General features: G+C 32.7%; 1 protein-coding gene across 1 annotated transcript in view; it reads right to left on the bottom strand.

The window, feature by feature from the left end:
• The window catches only part of STPG2 (sperm tail PG-rich repeat containing 2), a 517945-nt gene that overhangs the window by 191427 nt on the left and 306285 nt on the right, over positions 1 to 20233 (bottom strand). The window contains exon 12 of the mRNA XM_088020218.1: positions 20089 to 20208. Within this exon, the coding sequence (XP_087876344.1) occupies positions 20089 to 20208 (120 nt within the window). The remainder of the gene's footprint in view (positions 1 to 20088; positions 20209 to 20233) is intronic.

The raw sequence follows: 20233 nt of genomic DNA, 5'->3' as shown, positions 1-20233 counted from the left end.
GCAAAACAACAATCATAAGGATACTAGTAGGCTTGAAAAAAGCATAGAAGAAACCTAAGAGACCCTAAAAACTGAAATAAAAGATGCTGTAACCAAGATGCAAAACTGATTATATGTATTGACAACAAGGAATGAATCAGTGATATAGAAGATAAAATTATGGAAAATAATGAAGCTGAAAAGAAGAGGGAAAGAAAACTATTGGATCGGGAATGTAGACTTGGGGAACTCAGTGACTCCATAAAGCATAATAACATTTGTGTTATAGGAGTCCCAGAAGAAGAGAGGGATAAAGGGATAGAAAGTTTACTTGAGCAAATTATAGCTGAAAACTTCCCTAATCTGGGGGAGGAAATGGACATCAAAATCCAAGAGGCACAGAGAACTCCCATCAAAATCAACAAAAGCCAGCTAACGCCAAGACAAATCATAGTCAAATTCACAAAATACACATACAAGGAAAGAATCCTGAAAGCAGCAAGGGAAAAAGTCTTTAACCTACAAGGGAAGACAGATCAAGTTTGCAGCAGATCTGTCCACAAAACATTGGCAGGCCAGAAGATAGTGGCATGATATATTCAATATGCTGAATGGGAAAAATATGCAGCCAAGAATACTTTATCCAGCAAGGCTATCATTCAGAATAGAAGGAGAGATAAAGAGTTTCCCAGACAAACGAAAACTAAAGGAGTCCATGACCACTAAACCAGCCTTGCAAGAAATATTAAAGGGGACTCTTTGAGTGGGAAAGAAAGCCCAAAAGCAACAAAGACTAGGAAGGACCAGAGAACATTACCAGAAACACCAACTTTACAGGTAACACAAGGGCACTAAATTCATATCTATCAATAATCACTCTGAATGTAAATGGACTAAATGCTCCAATTGAAAGACATGGGGTATCAGAATGGATTAAAAACAAAAAGATCCATCTATATGCTGCCTTCAAGAGACTCAGTTAAGAACTAAGGACACCTTCAGATTGAAAGTGAGGGGATGGAGAACCACCTATCATGCTAAAGGATATCAAAGGAAAGTGAGAGTAGCCATACTTACATAAGACAAACTAGATTATAAACCAAGACTATAACAAGAGATGAATAAGGCACTATATCATAAAGAGGTCTATCCATCAAGAAGATTGAACAATTGTAAATATTATGCCCCCAACGTGGGAGCACCCAAATATATAATTCAAATAATAACAAACATAAAGAAACTCATTGATAATAATACAATAAGAGTAGGGGATTTTAACACCCAACTTACAACAATGGACAGATCTTCTAAGTAGAAGATCAGCAAAGAAACAATGGCTTTGAAAGACACACTGGACCAGATGGACTTAACAGATATATTCAGAACATTTCATCATAAAGCAGGAGAATACACATTCTTTTTGAGTACACATGAACAGTCTCTGAATAGATCACATACTGGGTCATAAATCACCTCAACAAGTACAACAAGTACAAAAGATTTAGATCATACCATGCATATTTTCAGACCACAATACTTTGAAACTTGAAGTCAACCACAAGAAAAAAAATTGGAAAGACCACAAATACATGGAGCCTAAAGAACATTCTACTAAAGAATGAATGCGCTAACCAGAAATTAAAGAAGAAATAAAAAATATAGATGGAAGCAAATGAAAATGAAAATAAGACAGTCTAGAACCTTTGGGATGCAGCAAAGGTGGTCATAAGTTGAAAGTATACAACAGGCCTACCTCAAGAAGCAAGAGCTAGAAAAGGAATAGCAAATAAAGCTTAAAGCCAGCAGAATAAGGGAAATAATAAAGATTAGAGCAGAAATAAATTATACAGAAACAAACAAGCAAACAAAAAACCAATAGACTAGATTAACAAAACTAAGAGCTGGTTCTTTAAAAGAATTAATAAAATTGATAAACCCCTAGCCAGACTTACCAAAAAGAAAAGAGAAAGGACCCAAATAAATAAAATCACAAATGAGAGAGGATAAATAACAACCAACACCACAGAAATACAATTATAAGAGAATATTATGAAAAACTATCTGGCAACAAATTTGACAACCTAGAAGAAATGGACACATTTCTAGAAACATATAAAATACCAAAACTGAAACAGGAAGAAATAGAAAATTTGAATAGATCCATAACCAGCAACGAATTTGAATCACTAATCAAAAAAGTCCCAACAAACAAAAAGTCCAGGACCAGATGGTTTCATAGGTGAATTCTACCAAATATTTAAAGAAGAGTTAATACCTATTCTGTTCAAACTATTCTCCCCCTCAAAAAAGGAAGGAAAATTTCCAAATTCATTCTATTAAACCAGTGTTACCCTGATACCAAAACCAAATAAAGACTCCACTAAAAAGGAGAACTACAGGTCAATATCCCTGATGAACATGGATGCAAAAATTCTCAACAAGATACTAGCAAACCAAATCCAACAGTACATTAAAAGAATTATCCACCATGATCAAGTGGGATTTATTCCTGAGCTGCAGGGGTAGCTCAATATTCACAAATCAATCAATGTGATATACCACATTAATAAAAGAAAGGATGAGAACCATACGATCCTCTCAATAGATGCTGATAAAGCATTTGACAAAATACAGTATTCATTCTTGATGAAAACCTTCAATGAAGTAGGGCTAGAGGGAACATATCTCAACATCATAAAGGCCATATATGAAAGCTAATATCATCCCCAAAGGGGAAAAACAGAGAGCTTTTCTTCTACAGTCAGGAAGAAGACAGTGATGTCCATTCTCACCATTGTTATTTAGCATAGTACTGGAAGTCCTGCCTCAGCAATCAGACAACAAAAAGAAATAAAAGGCATTCAAATTGACAAGAAAGAAGTCAAACTTTTACTATTTGCAAACAACATAATACTTTATGTAGAAAATCTGAAAGACCCAACCAAAAAATTGCTAGAAGTAATACATGAATTCAGCAAAGTCACAGGATATAAAATCAATGTATAGAAATTGGTTGTATTTCTATACACCAATAATGAAGCAGCAGAAAAAGAAATCAGGGAATCAAACCCATTTACAACTACATCAAAAACCATAAGATACCTAGGAATAAACTTAACCAAGGAGGTAAAAGATCTGTACTCTGAAAACTATAAAACACTTATGAAAGAAATTAAAGAGGACAAAAAGAAATGGAAAAACATTCCATGCTCATGGATTGGAAGAACATTGTTAAAAAGTCTATACTACCAAAGCAATCTACATATTTAATGCAATCCTTATCAAAATATCACCAGTCTTTTTCACAGACGTAGAACAAACTATCCTAAAATTTGTATGGAACCACAAAAGACCCCATATAGCCAAAGCAATCCTGAAAAAGAAAAGCAAAGCTGGAAGCATCAGAATTCTGGTATTGGCACAAAAACAGACACACAGATCAACAGAACATTATAGAAAACCTAGAAATGGACCCACAGCTATATGGTCAACAATCTTTGACAAAGCAGGAAAAAATATCCAATGGAAAAAAATGTCTCTTTGACAAATGGGTGTTGGGAAAACTGCAGTGACATACAAAAGAATGAAACTGGACCACTTTCTTATACCATACATAAAAATAATTTCAAAATGGATGGAAGACCTAAATATGAGACAGGAATCCATCAAAATCCTAGAGGAGAACACAAGCAACAACCTCTTTGACATCAGCCCCAGCAACTTCGTACTAGACAAGTCTCTAGAGACAAGGGAACAAAAGCAAAAATGAACTATTGGGACTTCATCAAAATAAAAAGCTTCTGCACAGAGAAGGAAATAATAAAAAATACTAAAAGGCAACCAATGGAATGGTAGAAGATATTTGCAAATGTCATATCTGACAATCTGAATTCTCTTTTTTACTTAGAAATTCTTCAGGTTAGTATCCAATACCTATAACGAACTTATCAAACTCAACACCCAAAAAATAAATAATCCAGTTAAGAAATGGGCAGAAGACATGAACAGACATTTCTCCAAAGAGGACATACAGATGGCTAACAGACACATGAAAAGATGCCCAACATCACTCATCATCAGGGAAATACAAATCAAAACTACAATGAGATACCACCTCACACCTGTCAGAATGGCTAAAATTAATGACACAGGAAACAACAGATGTTGGTGAGGATGTGAAGAAAGGGGAACTCTCTTATACTGTTGGTGGGAATGCAAACTGGTGCAGTTACTCTGGAAAATAGTACGGAGGTGTCTCAAAAAGTTAAAAATAGAACTACCCTATGAGACAGCAATTGTACTACTAGGTATTTGCCCAAGGGATACAAAAATACAGATACGAAGGAGTACATGCACCCCTATGTTTATATCAGCATTATCAACAATAGCCAAACTATGGAAAGAGCCCAAGTGTCCATCAACTGATGAATGGATAAAGAAGATGTTGTATATATAAACAACAGACTATTACTCAGGCATCAAAAAGAATGAAATCTTGCCATTTGCGATGATGTGGATGGAGCTACAGTGCATTATGTTAAATGAAATAAGTAAAATAAGACAGAGAAAGACAAACACCATATGATTTCACTCATATGTGAAATTCAAAGAAGCAAAACAAATGAATAAAGGGAAAGGGAGAAAAAAAGAGAGGGAAGCAAACCATAAGAGACTCTTAACTATAGAGAAGAAACTGATGGTTGATAGAGGGAAGTGAGTGGAGGATGGGCTAAATGGGAGATGGGGATTAAGGAGTGCACTTGTGATGAGCACTAGTTGTTATATGTAAGTGATGAATCACTAAATTCTACTCCTGAAACTAATATTACACTATATGTTAACTAACTAGAATTTAAATAAAACTTGAAAAAAAGGAACTACTCTATGCAAAACTGTATTTTCACTAAATTATTATTTAAAGGGCCATTTACAGATAAAAAGAAGTAGTCGATTAGTAAATCAGCAGACATTTTTGAGAGTTTAATATGTGCAAGTACAAGAGGTAACTAAAATAATTGGTAATGTGTTTTAAAAAAAGAGAAGAAATATATAAATAGAAAAATGCTGTATTTCTAAAATAAAGCAATTCAGTTTCTTGAAAATGAAAATGATGCCAAGGTTTTTAATAAGACAAAATAAGACTTATGTATGTCTAATAGGTATCAGATTATCTAAAAAAAGCAGGCCACATATCTCCCTGATTTTTGGCAGTCAACTGAAATTATTAAATATACGGAAATGAAGGTAGCAATATTCTTACAGATTAGTGAAAATATAAGGACTTAATATTACAGGATAAGTTGGAACCACATTTACTAATTTGACAAATAATTATTAAGTATTATACATTAGGAAATCTAAGAACTTTCACTCTGAACAGAGATCAAAAATCATATACAGATGATTTCTAGAGATTGATGAAAAAGAAATCATCAATCTTATCAACTCATCTATTTACTGCTATAGAAATAAAACATTATTTTAAAGCTTGACTGTTTATTCATCCATCACTGAAGACTATATTCACAAAAGGACCTAAATTAAATAGCTTTCACATACAACTGAATATGTTGTCTGATGTTGGTTTTACTTTCCTAGTCAACATTTTGGCCACCACAAAGGAAATAATGCAAGATTGAGAGCATAGCATCTGAGGATTTAAAATAAGTGACATGAAACTTTTGTATTCATAAAAAGCTACATCCCCATCTTCCTTCTTATCATCATGGAACTGATAAATATTTTGACCAAATATAAAGCAGTATGTGTCTCACATAGAAAAAGATGTTATTTAAAACTATCATTTATATATGAAAACGTACACATAGGACATTTACTTCTTTCTCTCCTCCTCTCTCTCAAGTGTTAAATGTTTATTATTGCAAGGGGAAAATGCTGCAATAATTGAAGGTGATTGTGATGCTTGTGATTTTATATACAAAAACAGTTAGTAACTTTCAAACAGAAAAGTAAATAGTTGATATGAATAATAAACAGTGCACTTGCTAGAAAAGTTTAGAAATACTTTTTCCTTTTTAGAACAAAAAACGAAAATCTAACAATACAAGGCACAATAACAGACAAGAAAAGTTGAAAATTTTTTCTGGGTATTATTTTATGCAAAATAAAAAAATTATGGGGAGGGGCACCTGGGTGGTTCAGTCGTTAAGCATCTGCCTTTGGCTCAGGTCATGATCCCAGGATCCTGGGATTGAGCCCAGCATAGGGTTCCCTGCTCGGCAGGAACCTGCTTCTCCCTCTCCTACTCCCCCTGCTTGTTGTGTTCCTGCTCTCACTATGTCTCTCTCTGTCGAATAAGTAAATAAAATATTTTTTAAAAATAATAAATAAATAAATAAATTATGGGGAGAGAAGAATACATAGTACTAGAATTTTCTCTCCATATGAAATTTCAGGGTATTGAAGTTGACAATCTGAATTCTCTTTTTTACTTAGAAATTCTTCAGTTTTTGTGAAAATATGTTAAAATAATACACAGAAGAAGTTTTCAATTTTTCTTTTCAATAAAGCAGTTTCTGAAGCAATAGTACTGAATAGCATTTTTTAAATATAGCTTCCAATAATAAAGAATACAAAAATATCATTTTACTTTTACAAGGTGAATATTATCATTCCTTTTTTCCCTAGTAAATTAGAGTAATTGATTTTTTTTTACATTTTACAGACAACAGCTTCTCAGAATGAAATATATTTCAGACTCATGATAATTAAGTTTGAGCTATCATATCAGATTCAACTATAAAGAAATTAATGTTTTCTAGGACACAAAGTGGACTATATTACAAGATTTTAAGAGCATTGATAGCCAGGAAGTGGGCTATTCTAGTCCTCAAGGCAAAAATATGAATCAATTTGGGCAAGTCAGAACTAAGATGCACCAAGTATAGTCAATAGGTGGTCCTATTTATATAAAAATCAAAGATGATTCTTGATTCTTGATGTGTAATTAACAGACAAACTGATATGAATGGTCTGTTCCAATGTTCTTAATCAATGTGAGGAAACCAATCATTTAACATCTCTCTCCATAAAATATCTGGTGAGCAGAGAACTCACACTGGAGGAAGAGATTTTAGGGTACCCTAGCTTGTTTAAGCAACCCTGGCTAAACATAAGTGGCATTAGTTTATACATGTGGCTATTAATTTATATGATTCCTTTAATATTTCGTTCTTCCAATTTCTTCTAGAACTAAGAAAAAAAGGTGCTAAGAAAGAAAAAGAAAATAATTAACTTGGAACTCTAAAAAACTGTGAATAAAAGATATATATTTTTGTAGCCATACCCTCTGTTTTTCAAGAGTAAAGCTATTGAACATGAGCATAAACAGGTCAATATCAATTGCCTCAGGAATGACTAGGTCAACATCAATGACAGAATGAGTGAAGATAAAACATTACTGCACCAAGTGCCAATATCCAGTCAGACTGTAATTAGTGCAGCAAGGCCAAAGGTAGGAACACACTGAGCCTTGAGGGGCATCATCCTTGGAACTGGGTGGTATCAGGAGAAAAAGAGGGCCAGAGGGTGTATTTTTTGGCATTTGTCAATAAATTATTCTTTTGACCATCAAAAAGAACATGAGACTTATCTCTTTCTTTCTTGGAGAAGAAAATAGTTGATATCTCTAATGATTTTATTGTTGAGAATTCAAAGCAAAGTCTACTTTCCTTACTAATTTACTGATTCTCCTCTAACAATGATTCTAATCCACAACTAAACCTCAACTTATAAACAAGATGCTATGGCCTGGTAAACCAATGTTTATATTTTAGGAAAAGATGAAAATAAAAATATGATTTATTATGATAGCCAGAGATAAAAATTTGGTAGCTATTTATAAAATGTCCTTTCCTTGGTTACAAACATGATTAATTATGAAGAAGTTAAAGTTGAAATACTACTTTGAATAAATAATAAAAATTCTACATTGTAATCAGAACAACAGAGTAGAAACATACATAACTTTCATTTTGGTAAGAGTTTTTCCTGCCTTCCTAGATCAAACTCAAATTATGTCTCAGGCAAAAGTACTTTTTGGTAATAAAAATAGTGATGGCTTAGATAATTTTTAGCATATTGAGACATATCAAAAAAATGAATATATTTCAGTGTAACCCATTAAAATAACACTATTTCAAGTTAAAAATAGGTTAAATGGATATGAAACTGGTTACTTTCCACTCTATTTTTTGTATTGTACATTCAAATCATCACCCAATGCCATTGCAAAAATCATATATTTCATTCATCTTTTTAACCCTAGTACTCCATTCTCTATGTAAAATATCACATGTAACCTTCCCAATTTTAAAAACATTTTAGATAGGTAATTCTAAAAATGATTTCTGTGTTAAATATACATATACAGAAAGCAATGACTTAGTACCTAAAGAGGTTGGCAGTTATGGTGATTAGCATGGCCAGAGCTTGATTCTTTTCTTGACAGCATCACCTCATGTGGGAACTGTGATTCTCTATTCTTTCTCTGAATTATTAGCTAAAGATATTCTTTTGGTAAAAAAGCAGTGATCCTTAAACTTTTTATTTTTGGTGGGGATGGAGGGGAGTTAGTTTCCTTTGAGAGTATTATGGAAACTATCCACAGAAAATTACACAAATGTATGAGTACACAATATTCTACTTCTTTAAAAGGGTTATGGACTCCATGAAAAGGATTCATAATATATAATCACCAAGACAAACTTTCAAGGCTGAAACCAGTCCTTAAAGTCCAAAGATTCATCCTTATCCCAATTCAGTAACTAGTAACATGAGTAACCTAGAATCCTCTCAGGATATCATAGAGCAGACCATACCTCTGACAGGCATCTCAAGGCCTAATATGATAAGCTGAAAAAAAATTTTCCAGGGAAGACCTTAACAAGTCTCCCCAAACTTACTAACTTAGGAAGTTCCAAGGAATATCAAGGGCTCTGTAAGCAGAAATGAAAGGAGAAAATTAAACTAAGGATGAAGTCCATGGAGAGTCAGAGAACTTTTATAAGGAATGACAAATGGCAGGTAGCTTTTAAGCATTCATTTTGGGGTTTTAAGTAATGTGCCATGACCTTCAGAATCTGATTTCTAAAAGCAAAAATTTAAATCACACTTCCAAAGGATATGAAGTACGGTCCCACAAACTTTGAAACTGAAGTATAAACGGGGGTTTTTAAAAATAGAAGTATAAAATAAATATAATTTATAACTATAACCAAATGTTTTCTGCAAAGATAATGGGCATTTGGAAATAAACTTACGAACTAACCTTCATCCAAAAAACTATATAATTTAAATCAACCCTTATCATCCTTTATTAGCAATTTGTCCAGAAAAAAAAGGGAAAAAATAATATTTTACAATACTAAAAAATTAAAAACTGGATTTTGCTTATTTTATATTAATATATAATAGTATAACTCTACTCAGAATCTTCAGTGTCTAAACCATAGTTGAGAAAACAAAAACTCTGCACATCGTTTCATATACTTTGTGATTTAACATTGTCTACATGTCTAATGTCATGCCATTCATTTTTACATTATAGCAGTTCTGAATTAATAAAATCTTGCCAAGGATATTTTGTTCTCTAGTATCTCTTGGAGTTTGAATATATTGTCCTTTGGTCTAGAATATGTTCCCTTGGCTTCTCCAAGCAGAAAATTCCCATTATTCTCATATTTCATATAAAATGCCTTCTGAAGATTGCCTGATTTGGTTGACTTACAGATTTTTACTCCACATTTTGGTACTTTTCACTTACTCAATATAATAATTATTTTATTGTAATTAAAATAGTTACATATATTTCTCCTTAACAGATTGCTACATATTTGAGAACAAAGATTTTTTTCTAATTTTTGGATTCTCAGAGCCTACACCAGACTGGGTTCATGTTTGTAAACTAAAAATAAATGAGTATAGCCATAAAATAAAAGTAATAGTAACAATAACTACAACGTATGGATCCAACTATTTGTCAAATACTGCAAAAAAAAAAAGAAAGAAAAAATACTTTTTTGGCACATTTTTTGTACTGTATTTATAGTAGATTTTTATCCTTCTATCTGAGTTATTAAATGATTGAAGTGAGATTTAGAACAAGTTTTCTCTTAATGCAATGAACTTATCTTTTCTCTACAACTGAGATTTTAAATTTTCTTTTAACTTTAGATAGTGAACTCTTTCTCTAATGTACACAAATGCATAATATATGAAGCATATAAAATGGAGTCACTCCAGTTGAAGCAGATAATGGAAATCTAGGTACTTATATACTTAGACTCATTTTATCTGTTGTAAGTGGCCCTTTGGAACCAATATAGACACTCTTACACTCTAGAAAATTTGTTCTCAATACTTCTGATCTTATACTACCTATTCCATTTTAGTTACTGTCAAGATTATGTATAGGTAATTTTCTATATTAAAAAATGATCTGGACCATGGTATCTAAAGCAGTTATTCTCAACTCTCTTCTATAATATCTACAAAGTCCCACCAAAACTTAAGAAATTTCTTATAATAAAAGCTTCATTTGTCAGAATCTGAGACAAAAATACACTAATATCAAGCTGAACGGAGCCTCATCTGAGACTAACAACTGATATCTAACATACATTTTTCAAGTAATAATGAACAAAACCCAGTGACTTGAAGATATTTTCTCTCTCCTCAAATCTCATCTCTTCTAGTTGAACTTGCAATTATGAGACTGAACTGGTAAATTTCTCTCCCTTCCAATGTACTTATACTCCTTTTGAGAAATCCAAAGAACTGTTCTTCTTTATTACATTAGTAAACAAAAACAAAACAAAACAAAGTAAAACAAAAAATGCACTAAAATATATAAAGCCTAGGAGCTAGTGAAAACAAAGACAACATTTAATCTAGAACACAACTAGTTGTCAGAGCCTCTCATCCCAGATCAGTGCAGAGCAAACAGGCCAAAAAACTCAGATCCCAACTTATCACTGAGGAAGGAAAGAGTTAGACAGAACATCTAATGATTCAACTTCTCTGGTGACTGCCTGAGGAACTTGCATCTGTCTCATTTATCTCCACGCACTGATGGGATCCAACATACTCTAGATGTTTGTAGGCTACTAAGAAGAAAGGAAGGAGGTTGAACTAGCATAAAGGTTGAGAGGTCTTCAGAATCTCTGGTTGCACTTATTGGTAAGGGTCTTTTCCTGTATGAGGTCAGTCATGAAGACTAGGAAAGGTGGCTGTTTTATTTAATGCACAGGCACCAAAACAGAGAATCAAGGAAAATGAAGAAACAGAGAAACATGTTTCAAGTAAAGGAACAAGATAAATTTCTAGAAACTGACCCTAGTGAAATGGAGACATATGATTTACCTGTCAGACTATTCAAAATAACCAATATAAAGATGCTCATCAAGGTCAGAACAATGCATCAACAAAGTGAAAATTTCAACAGAGAAAATATTAAAAAGTAGCAAACAGAAATCATGTAGTTGAAGGTACAACCGAACTGAAAAATTCATTAGAGGATTTCAATATCATACTAGATCAAGCAGAAGATAAGAATACAAACACAAAGACAGATCATTGGCAATTATTCAGTCAGAGGAGCAAAAAGAAAAAGGAAAAATAATGAAGAAAGCTTACGGGCCTTATAAAAACATCTGCAAATGAATCAATATAGGCATTACAGGAGTTCCATAATGAGAAGACACAGAGAAAGGACCAGATAATTTTTTCAAAGAAAGAGTAGCTAAAAATGTCCCAGACCTGGGGAAGGAAATGGAAATCAGATTAAGGAAGCCCAAAATATCCCTCCGAGAAATGGATCCAAAACATCTGCAAGATACATTATAATCAACTTGTTAGAAGTCAAACACAAAGAGAGAATTTTGAAAGCAGTTAAAAGAAAAGTGACTTGTCACACATACAAGTGAACCCTCACAAAACTGTCAATGGATTTTTCAACAGAACCCTTGGAGGACAGAAGAGAGTGGGATGATAAATTCAAAGCGCTGGAGGAAAAATTACTGGTATTTCAGTGAAAAAAAAATAGTGATGTAGGAGAACACAGATTCCCTGTTTTCTCACAAAGATCAATGATTGGACAGCTACCCATGAACAAAAACAGCTCTGGGAGATGTCTAGAGTTCATTTAGGAAATTTTAACAATACACTATTATAACCAAAAACCTGAGAATAATAGGACAAGAAGAGAAAGAAGACAACTCAATTTTGCCTGGTTTTTCATCCTCCAAGTGGCATTTTTCAATGCCAAGAAGCAACTTCCCAGCATGAAAGAGTTTCACTCACCAACAAAATAAGAGCAGAGCGAGTGACCAGCTTCTCCAGCCTGTTGGGGTACTGTAGGAAAGTCTTGCTTTGGTTTCACCCTACCCAGACCAACAAAACCAAGACATCTAGAGCTGGCTAGAAACAAGAAAGAAAAAGCAGAGGCTATTATTAGCAATCATGCATCATAAGCAATTGCAGTTCACAGAGACCTACTCTGCAGACAAATTCAGATTTCACCACCAACAAAGCCTAAGGTCAGCACAGCTGTTGCAGACCCCCAGTAGATTTCACTAGCTTTCCCCTCACAAGTATTCAAATTCACTGATGCCAGCCACATGAGTCCTTTCTCACTCCCTCCACTCCCCCAACCACCCCTGCCAGAATCTAGGACCACAGTGGCATTCATCCAAGGTATTTGTGGCTCAACAAGTGTAAGATACCAACCACTTGAGTCCCTCCCTGCCCATGTCAAACCCTAGGGGACACGACCATAGCCAGCTTTGACTTCTGCAGCTGTACAAGTACAAGATAAAACAGCTATAAAATAATAAAGTGGCATGAGTAAGTCCTTACCTATCATAGACATAGAGTGTCTACATGGATTTTAAAAAAATACACAACTATATGGGTATTTCAGGTTTAAGGATACACATAGATTGAAAGTGAAGGGACAGAAAAAGATATTCTATGCAAGTAGGAAATAAGAGAGCAAGGGTAGCTATACTTATATCATAAAAAATAGACTTTAAGTAAAAAATTATAAAAGCAGACTAAGTCATTATATAATCACAAAGCGGTCAATTCATCAAGAGGATATAACAATTGTAAGTATATATGCACCCAACAACAGAGTACTTAAATGTATTAAGCAAACACTAATAGACCCGAAGGGAGAAACAGACAATACAGTAAGAGTAGAGGACTTCAATCATCACTTTCAAAAATGGATAGATTACCCAGATAGAAAATCAATAAGAAAATATTGGACTTGAACTACACCTGAGACCAGAAAGACCTAATGGACATATATGGAATATTCTATGCAATAGCAAAAGAATACATTATTTTCAAGTGCACAAGAAACAGTTTCCAAGACAGATTGTATTAGGCCACAAAACAAGCCTTAGCAAATGTAAGGAGAATGAAATATAACAAATATATTTTTCCAACCCCGATGGTATGAAATTAGAAATCAATAAAAGGGAAAAAACTGAAAAATTCACAAATATGTAGAAATTGAACAACAAATGGGTCAAAGAAGAAATCAAATGAGAAGTCAAAAAATATTTTGAAACAAATGAAAATGGAAACACAACATACCAAAATTTATGAGATGTAGTAGAAGCAGTTCTGAAAGGAAAGTTTATAGCATTAAATACCTACATTAAGAAAAAACAAAAATGATCACAAATAAAAAAAACTAACTTTACATCTTAGGAAACTAGAGAAAGAACAAATTAAGTCCAAAGTAAGCAGAAGGAAGGAGACAACAAAGATCAGAACAGAAGTATATGAAATAAAGACCAGAAAAAAAATACAAAAGATGAATGAAAAAAAAGTCTGCTTTTTTTTTTTTTAAAGAAAAAGGAAGAAAGAAAATTGACAGATCTGGGGCACCTGGGTGGTTCAGCTGGTTAAGCACCTGCCTTCAGCTCAGGTCACGATCTCAGAGTTCCAGGATCACATGCTTCGGACTCCCCACTCAGCAGGGAGTCTGTTTCTCCCTCTGCCCCTCCCCCTGCTCATGCTCTTTTTCTCACTCTCTCTCTCAAATAAATAAATAAAATCTTTAAAAAAAGAAAATTGACAAACCTTTAGCTAGACTAAGGAAAAAAGAGAAGACAAAATCATCAATCAAAGAGGAGACATTACAACTGACACCACAGAAACACAAAGTATCATAAGAAACTCTTATGAACAATTTACACCAAGAAATTGAATAACCTAGAAGAAATGGATAAATTCCTATAACATACAACCTACCAACAATAAGTTATGAAAAAAATAGAAAATCTGAATAGACCTACAACTAGAAAGAAGATTGAATCAGTAATCAAAAACCTCCCAACAAAGAAAAGCCCAGGATCAGATAGTTTCACTGGTAAATTCTACTTAAGTTTTAAAGAATCAATGCCAATCATTCTCAAACTCTTCCAAAAATTTGATGAACTGATAACACTCTCAAACTCATTTTACAAAGCCAGCATTTCCCTGATAGCAAAGCTACATAAGGATACTACAGGAAGAGAAAATTACATGCCATTAATACTTGATGATGTAATTTCTCAACAAAATACTACCACACTGAATTCAACAGCACCTTAAAAGGATCTTATATCATGATCAAGTGAGATTTATCTCTGGGATGCAAGGATGGTTCAACATGCACAAATCAATAAATGTGATGTAGCACATTAACAGAATAAAAGATAAAAATCATAGGATCATCTCAATACATGCAAAAAAACATATTTAACAAAATCCAGCATCCTTTCGTGATAAAAACCCTCAACAAATTGGATATAGAATGAACATACCTCAATATAATAAAGATCATATATAACATGCCCACAGCTAATATTATATTCAGTAATAAAATGTTGAAAGCTTTTTTGCTAAAACCAAGACCAAGACAAGGTGCTCACTCTACCCATGCCTATTTAACTTGGCACTAGAAGTCCTACCAAGAGCAGTTAGCCAAGAAAAAGAAATAAATGTCATCCAGATTAGAAAGAAGTGAAATTATCTGTTTGCAGATGACATAATCTTATATATAGAAAAATCCTAAAGATGCCACAAATAAATTGTTAGAAATAATAAATGAATTCAGTGAAGTTACAGGATACAAAATAAATACAAAAAAAGAAAATCAGGTACATTTCTATACACTAACAACAAACTATCCAAAAATATTTTTTAAATGATCCCATTTATAATAGCATCAAAAATAATAAAATACTTAAGGATAAAGTTAAGGATCTTTACACTGAAAATTATAGGACAATGATGAAAAAACTTGAAGAAGACACAAATAAATAGCAATATTTCCCTTGTCCATGAACTGGAAAAATTAACAATGTTAAAATGTGCATTCAATGCAATCTCTATCAAAATCCCAAAGGCATTTTTCACAGAAATAGAAAAAAACACTCCTAAAATTTGTATGAAACCACAGAAGACCCCAAGCAGCCAAAGCAATCCTGAGAAAGAACAACAAAGCTAGAGGCATAACACTTTCTAATTTCAAAATATATTACAAAGCTGTAGTAATCAAAACAGTATGGTACTAGCCTAAAAACAGACATATATAGAAAGACAATAGAATTGAGAGCCCAGAAATTAACTTTTGCATGTATGATCAACTAATCCTTGATAAGGACACCAACAATACACAATGGGTAAAGGATAGTCTCTTCAAATAATGGTTTTAGGAAAACTGGATAGCTACTTGCAAAAGAATAAAATTGCACCCTTATACTACTCACAAAAAAATTGAATTAAAGACTTAAATCTAACACCTAAAACCATAAAACTCCTAAAACATAGGAAAGAAGCTCCTTGACATTAGTCTTTGCAATGATTCTTTTAGATATGATACCAAGTGTAACTAAAATAAACAAGCAGGACTACATCAAACTGAAGAGTTTCTGTTCAGCAAAAGAAACAATAAAAATGAAAAGGCAACCCATGGAATGGGAGAAAATATATGCAAACCATCTATCTGATAAGGGGATAATATAAAAAATATATGAGGAACTCATACAACTCAATAGAAGAAAAAAACTAAAAAATGGGCAGAGGACCTGAATAAATATTTTTCCAAAGAAGATATACAAATGGTCAACAGGTACATGAAAAGGTGCTCAACATCACTCATCATCAGGGAAATGCAAATCAAAAACACAATGAGATATCACCTCACATCTGTTAGAATGGTTAACATCAAAAAGACAAGAGATAACAAATGTTGGTAAGAATGTAGATAAAAGGGAACTATTGTGCACTGTTGGTGGGGGTGTAAATTGGTACAGCCACTATGGAAAACAGTATGGAAATTCCTCAAAAATTAAAAATAGAACTACCATATCCAGCAGTTCCACTTCGGGGTATATATTCTGAAGGAAATGAATTATTATTTTGAAGAGACATCTGTACTCCCCTGTCACTGTAGCATTATTCACAGTAGTAAAGATATAGGATAATATAAGCATCCATTAATGGATGAATGGATAAAGAAGTTGTGGTGTGTGTGAATAACAACGGAATATTATTCCACCATTAAAAAAAAAATCCTGCCATTTGTGACAACATGGATGGATCTTGAAGGCATTATACTAAGTGAAATAGGTTAGACAGAGTAAGATAAATATTGTATGTTCTCACTTGTATGTAACAGCTGAAATGATTGAGACATAGTAAAATGGTGGTTGCCTGGGACTAGGAAATAGAAGAAATAGAAAGAAATTGGGTAAAAGGTATAAACCTTCTATTAGAAAATGAACAAATTCTGGAGATCTTATATACTGCATGGTGGTGACTATAGTTAAAAATACTATGTTATTACTTCAAGGTAATAGGTCTTAACCTTTAAGAGTAGGTATTAACTGTTATCGCCACACACACAAAAAAAATGGTAACTATGCAAGGTGATGGCATCATTTATTATGACCTCATTGTGGCAATAATTTATAATACATACCTACATCAATTATATCTCAAAAAGTAGAAAACATATTTTAAATTACTTGTATTATTAAATTTCAATTAATTTCAGTAGAGTTTGTTTTAAAGAGAGGTGTATTTAAATTTTTCTGTATATTTAAATGAGGATTTTTTTAAGTTAAATTCATTGAAATTTCTTCTATCTAGTTTTTAAAATATTCTCATACAATAACTGTCAATTTTAAATTCCAGAAAATAATGTAGTCCCTCATGTAAACCTTAAAAAGTTGGCATTTAGTGAGAAGACTTACTCAACAAGAGAATGTGAATTTGTCAGTAAAACCTGCTGCTGTTTTAAAAGGACATATACATATTCTTCTCACTGAGAACTAAATTAGTAAGTAAATCTTTATTCATAGGTAAAGATTAATGATTTAATCCTGGGAAGAAAATCCTAGCATTAACCATTTTGTTGCTTTATACTATAAGCGTTTATTAATATGCTACTATATGCCAGATTCTGTGGTTGAAGACCTAATAAAATAAAAGTAAATAAGTCTTGCTCTCATGGAGTTCAGAATCTACTATTGGGAGTTCTTGATTGAAGCCATAAGTGAGCTTTTGTAGATTAATAAACCATCTAAAATTGTATACACAGGTTTTTGTTATGAGCATACATGCAAAATTTTCTCCCTAAGTAAAAAGCCCCTAGCTTTCATTTTATCTTCAAAAGGGTCAGTGATAGTGAACCAATAAATATCAACAACTGGAAGGAGCAAAAGAGAAAAACAGATTAGCTTATAATTGAAAGATAGTGAATAATGTTCCAATGACAACTCTGACCACTCCCCCCAACACACACACCAAAAAGAGAAAAAAAAAAAAAAGGAAAACACTAATTCTGCCTGGGAAACTCAAAAGATTATTCACACAAGAATAAAAATGGCAAGCAGACTTTGCAAAAGTGGTTTCGTAACTTAAGAGAGCTATTATAGATATTATTGTAAGTACCACCCACATTGGATAAGTTGGATCCGGTATGCATATGTGACACTGAAAACCTATAACCAATGATGGCACAAGTCCTACAAATTTAAGCACTTTTTAAGTAGAACATAATATTGCAGTCTGAAAACAATGTTCTAAATTTCTAGAACCATCTTTTTCTGTTAAAAAAGTAAAATATTTAGGCAAATATCTTCTCAAGAGTTACCAACTTAAACTTACTAAAGTCAATAGATAAAAAAGTATCAAACTAAAAAATATGAGCAAGTTATAATAAAAGGACTTAGTAATTTATTGGCCTATCTGATTAAAAATAACTTTTTCTTATAAGAAGGAAAATTTTTAAGGAAAATTACCTGTTCAAAAAAGTTTTCAAATATTAAAGAAAAAACAAATGGTGTTGGAAGGCAAAAAATATTACTCATTTCTCAACAGGAAAGTTACCTTGCAGTGCAGTATATATATATATATATAGGAAATATTAGTCTGAAATTTCAGGCAACACCTGAATAAACATCATCACTAACCCAATAAATGTTTTCCTTTGACATAGAAAATAATTTGCTCTAGTAAATGACTATGAGGAAGTATAAATATAATTATAAAATCTTATGAAATAAAAAGAACATCTTTAAATACTAGAAGACTAGTAAATACATCTTCTATGATAAATGTATCACAAAATAAAAGGATAACATTAGATTTACTGACTTTATTATTTGTAAATACCATTAAAATCAGTTTTAAAAAGTAGGGGAGAAGGGTTCAGCTAATGATTTAATATGATAATATGATCAGACTATGAACAGCTATACCACCTAACTTATGAAGACTGATAGCTTACTGATCAAGACTTGCCTCAAGACACTCCCTCGCTGCACCCAATAACTCAAAGTAAACAAGTCATAAACTTTGCCCAATCCCAACCAAATCCCCATTTGTAAGACCTGTCTTACATCACACAGCCCAGGTCCTAAAACATCATACGTCCCTTGACTTGCACCTTCAGAAAAACTATTAAGACCATCTAGCAGATTCTCCCTTTCTGAAGTAAATGAAATTAGCATTGCTTAATCAGTAGGAATTAGCAGTGGTCTTTTGGGGGAATCAACAACCCACAAGTAAAATAACAACTCTTTTATCATTCATTTTATTTTCTTTTTCTTTTTTTCCATATGTTATATTATGAATTTGCTTTGGCAGAATGCTGAAGAATTATTTAGATTATGACATTTTAAATAAGTAGAAAGCATACATTCAAGAAAAATGAACTTGTCATTAACTAACCCAGAAAACAATATTCACTGTGGTTTGCACTGAGTATTAATTCTTAAATTACTTGCTATAGGCCACTATAAAATATTTCTTTTAATAGTAGAGTGGGAATGGGGGACTTATTCATCCTAGATGAGGAATTAAGGCCAATTGTGAACACAGATTTAAAACCTGCAGATTTACTTAAGCCTCCTTATAATCAGAAGGCCCAGAGCTTAAAAGAGTCCTTTATTTATTATGAATCTAAACTACAGCATCTATACTTATTAAAAGAAGTTAAAAGATCAATACATGATTTTATTGGACCAACACTCTACCTTCTGAGCTGTCTAATAAATTCATAATTGCAATAAATATTTAAAATTTTCCATTTGTGTATGTAAACAACTAGTTTTTAAAGTTGCAGAGATGTAAAAAATATATATATATCAATGCTGTAGTGGACATTTATAGATAAATTGATAAATTAAATAATTCATAAATCAATCTTTAAAAAAATGTCAGAATGTATTTAAAAATGCCTTTCTGGGGCACCTGGGTGGCTCAGTCAGTTAAGTGTCAGACTCTTGATTTCAGCCCAGGTCTTGATCTCAGGGAGATCAAGCCCCAATTTAGGATCATGCTGAGTGTGGAGCCTGCTTAAGATTCTCTCTCCCTCTCCCTCTGCCCCTCCCCACCAGCTTATGCTCTCTCTTGCTCAATAAATAAATAAATAAATTTTTTAAAAATGCCTTCCATAACCAAAAGATTTTGATTAGTCAAATATGAATAAAACACGTAGACTATAAAAAATGTAGACATTTTCAGTACTTTCTGGAAATTATTCTATTCTTTTGTTACTGATAAAAGAAATATATTATTGACAAACCTCATATGTCGCTGGACCAGGAGTAATCTCTTTGGAATCTTTAAAACGCTTTGATGCTTTAACAAATAAGGGTATGGAGCAAGATTTCCTTAAAACAGGGTCATATGTTGCAGGCCCTAAAAGAAAACAAATGTAGAAAAT

Source organism: Eumetopias jubatus, unplaced genomic scaffold (assembly GCF_037043125.1).
Source record: "Eumetopias jubatus isolate StellerSeaLion01/CBP00866 unplaced genomic scaffold, mEumJub1_p1.0 scaffold_2, whole genome shotgun sequence".
NCBI lineage: Eukaryota > Metazoa > Chordata > Mammalia > Carnivora > Otariidae > Eumetopias > Eumetopias jubatus.
Note: the sequence above shows the minus strand (reverse complement) of the source record. Positions and strands in the feature narration are given on the sequence as shown.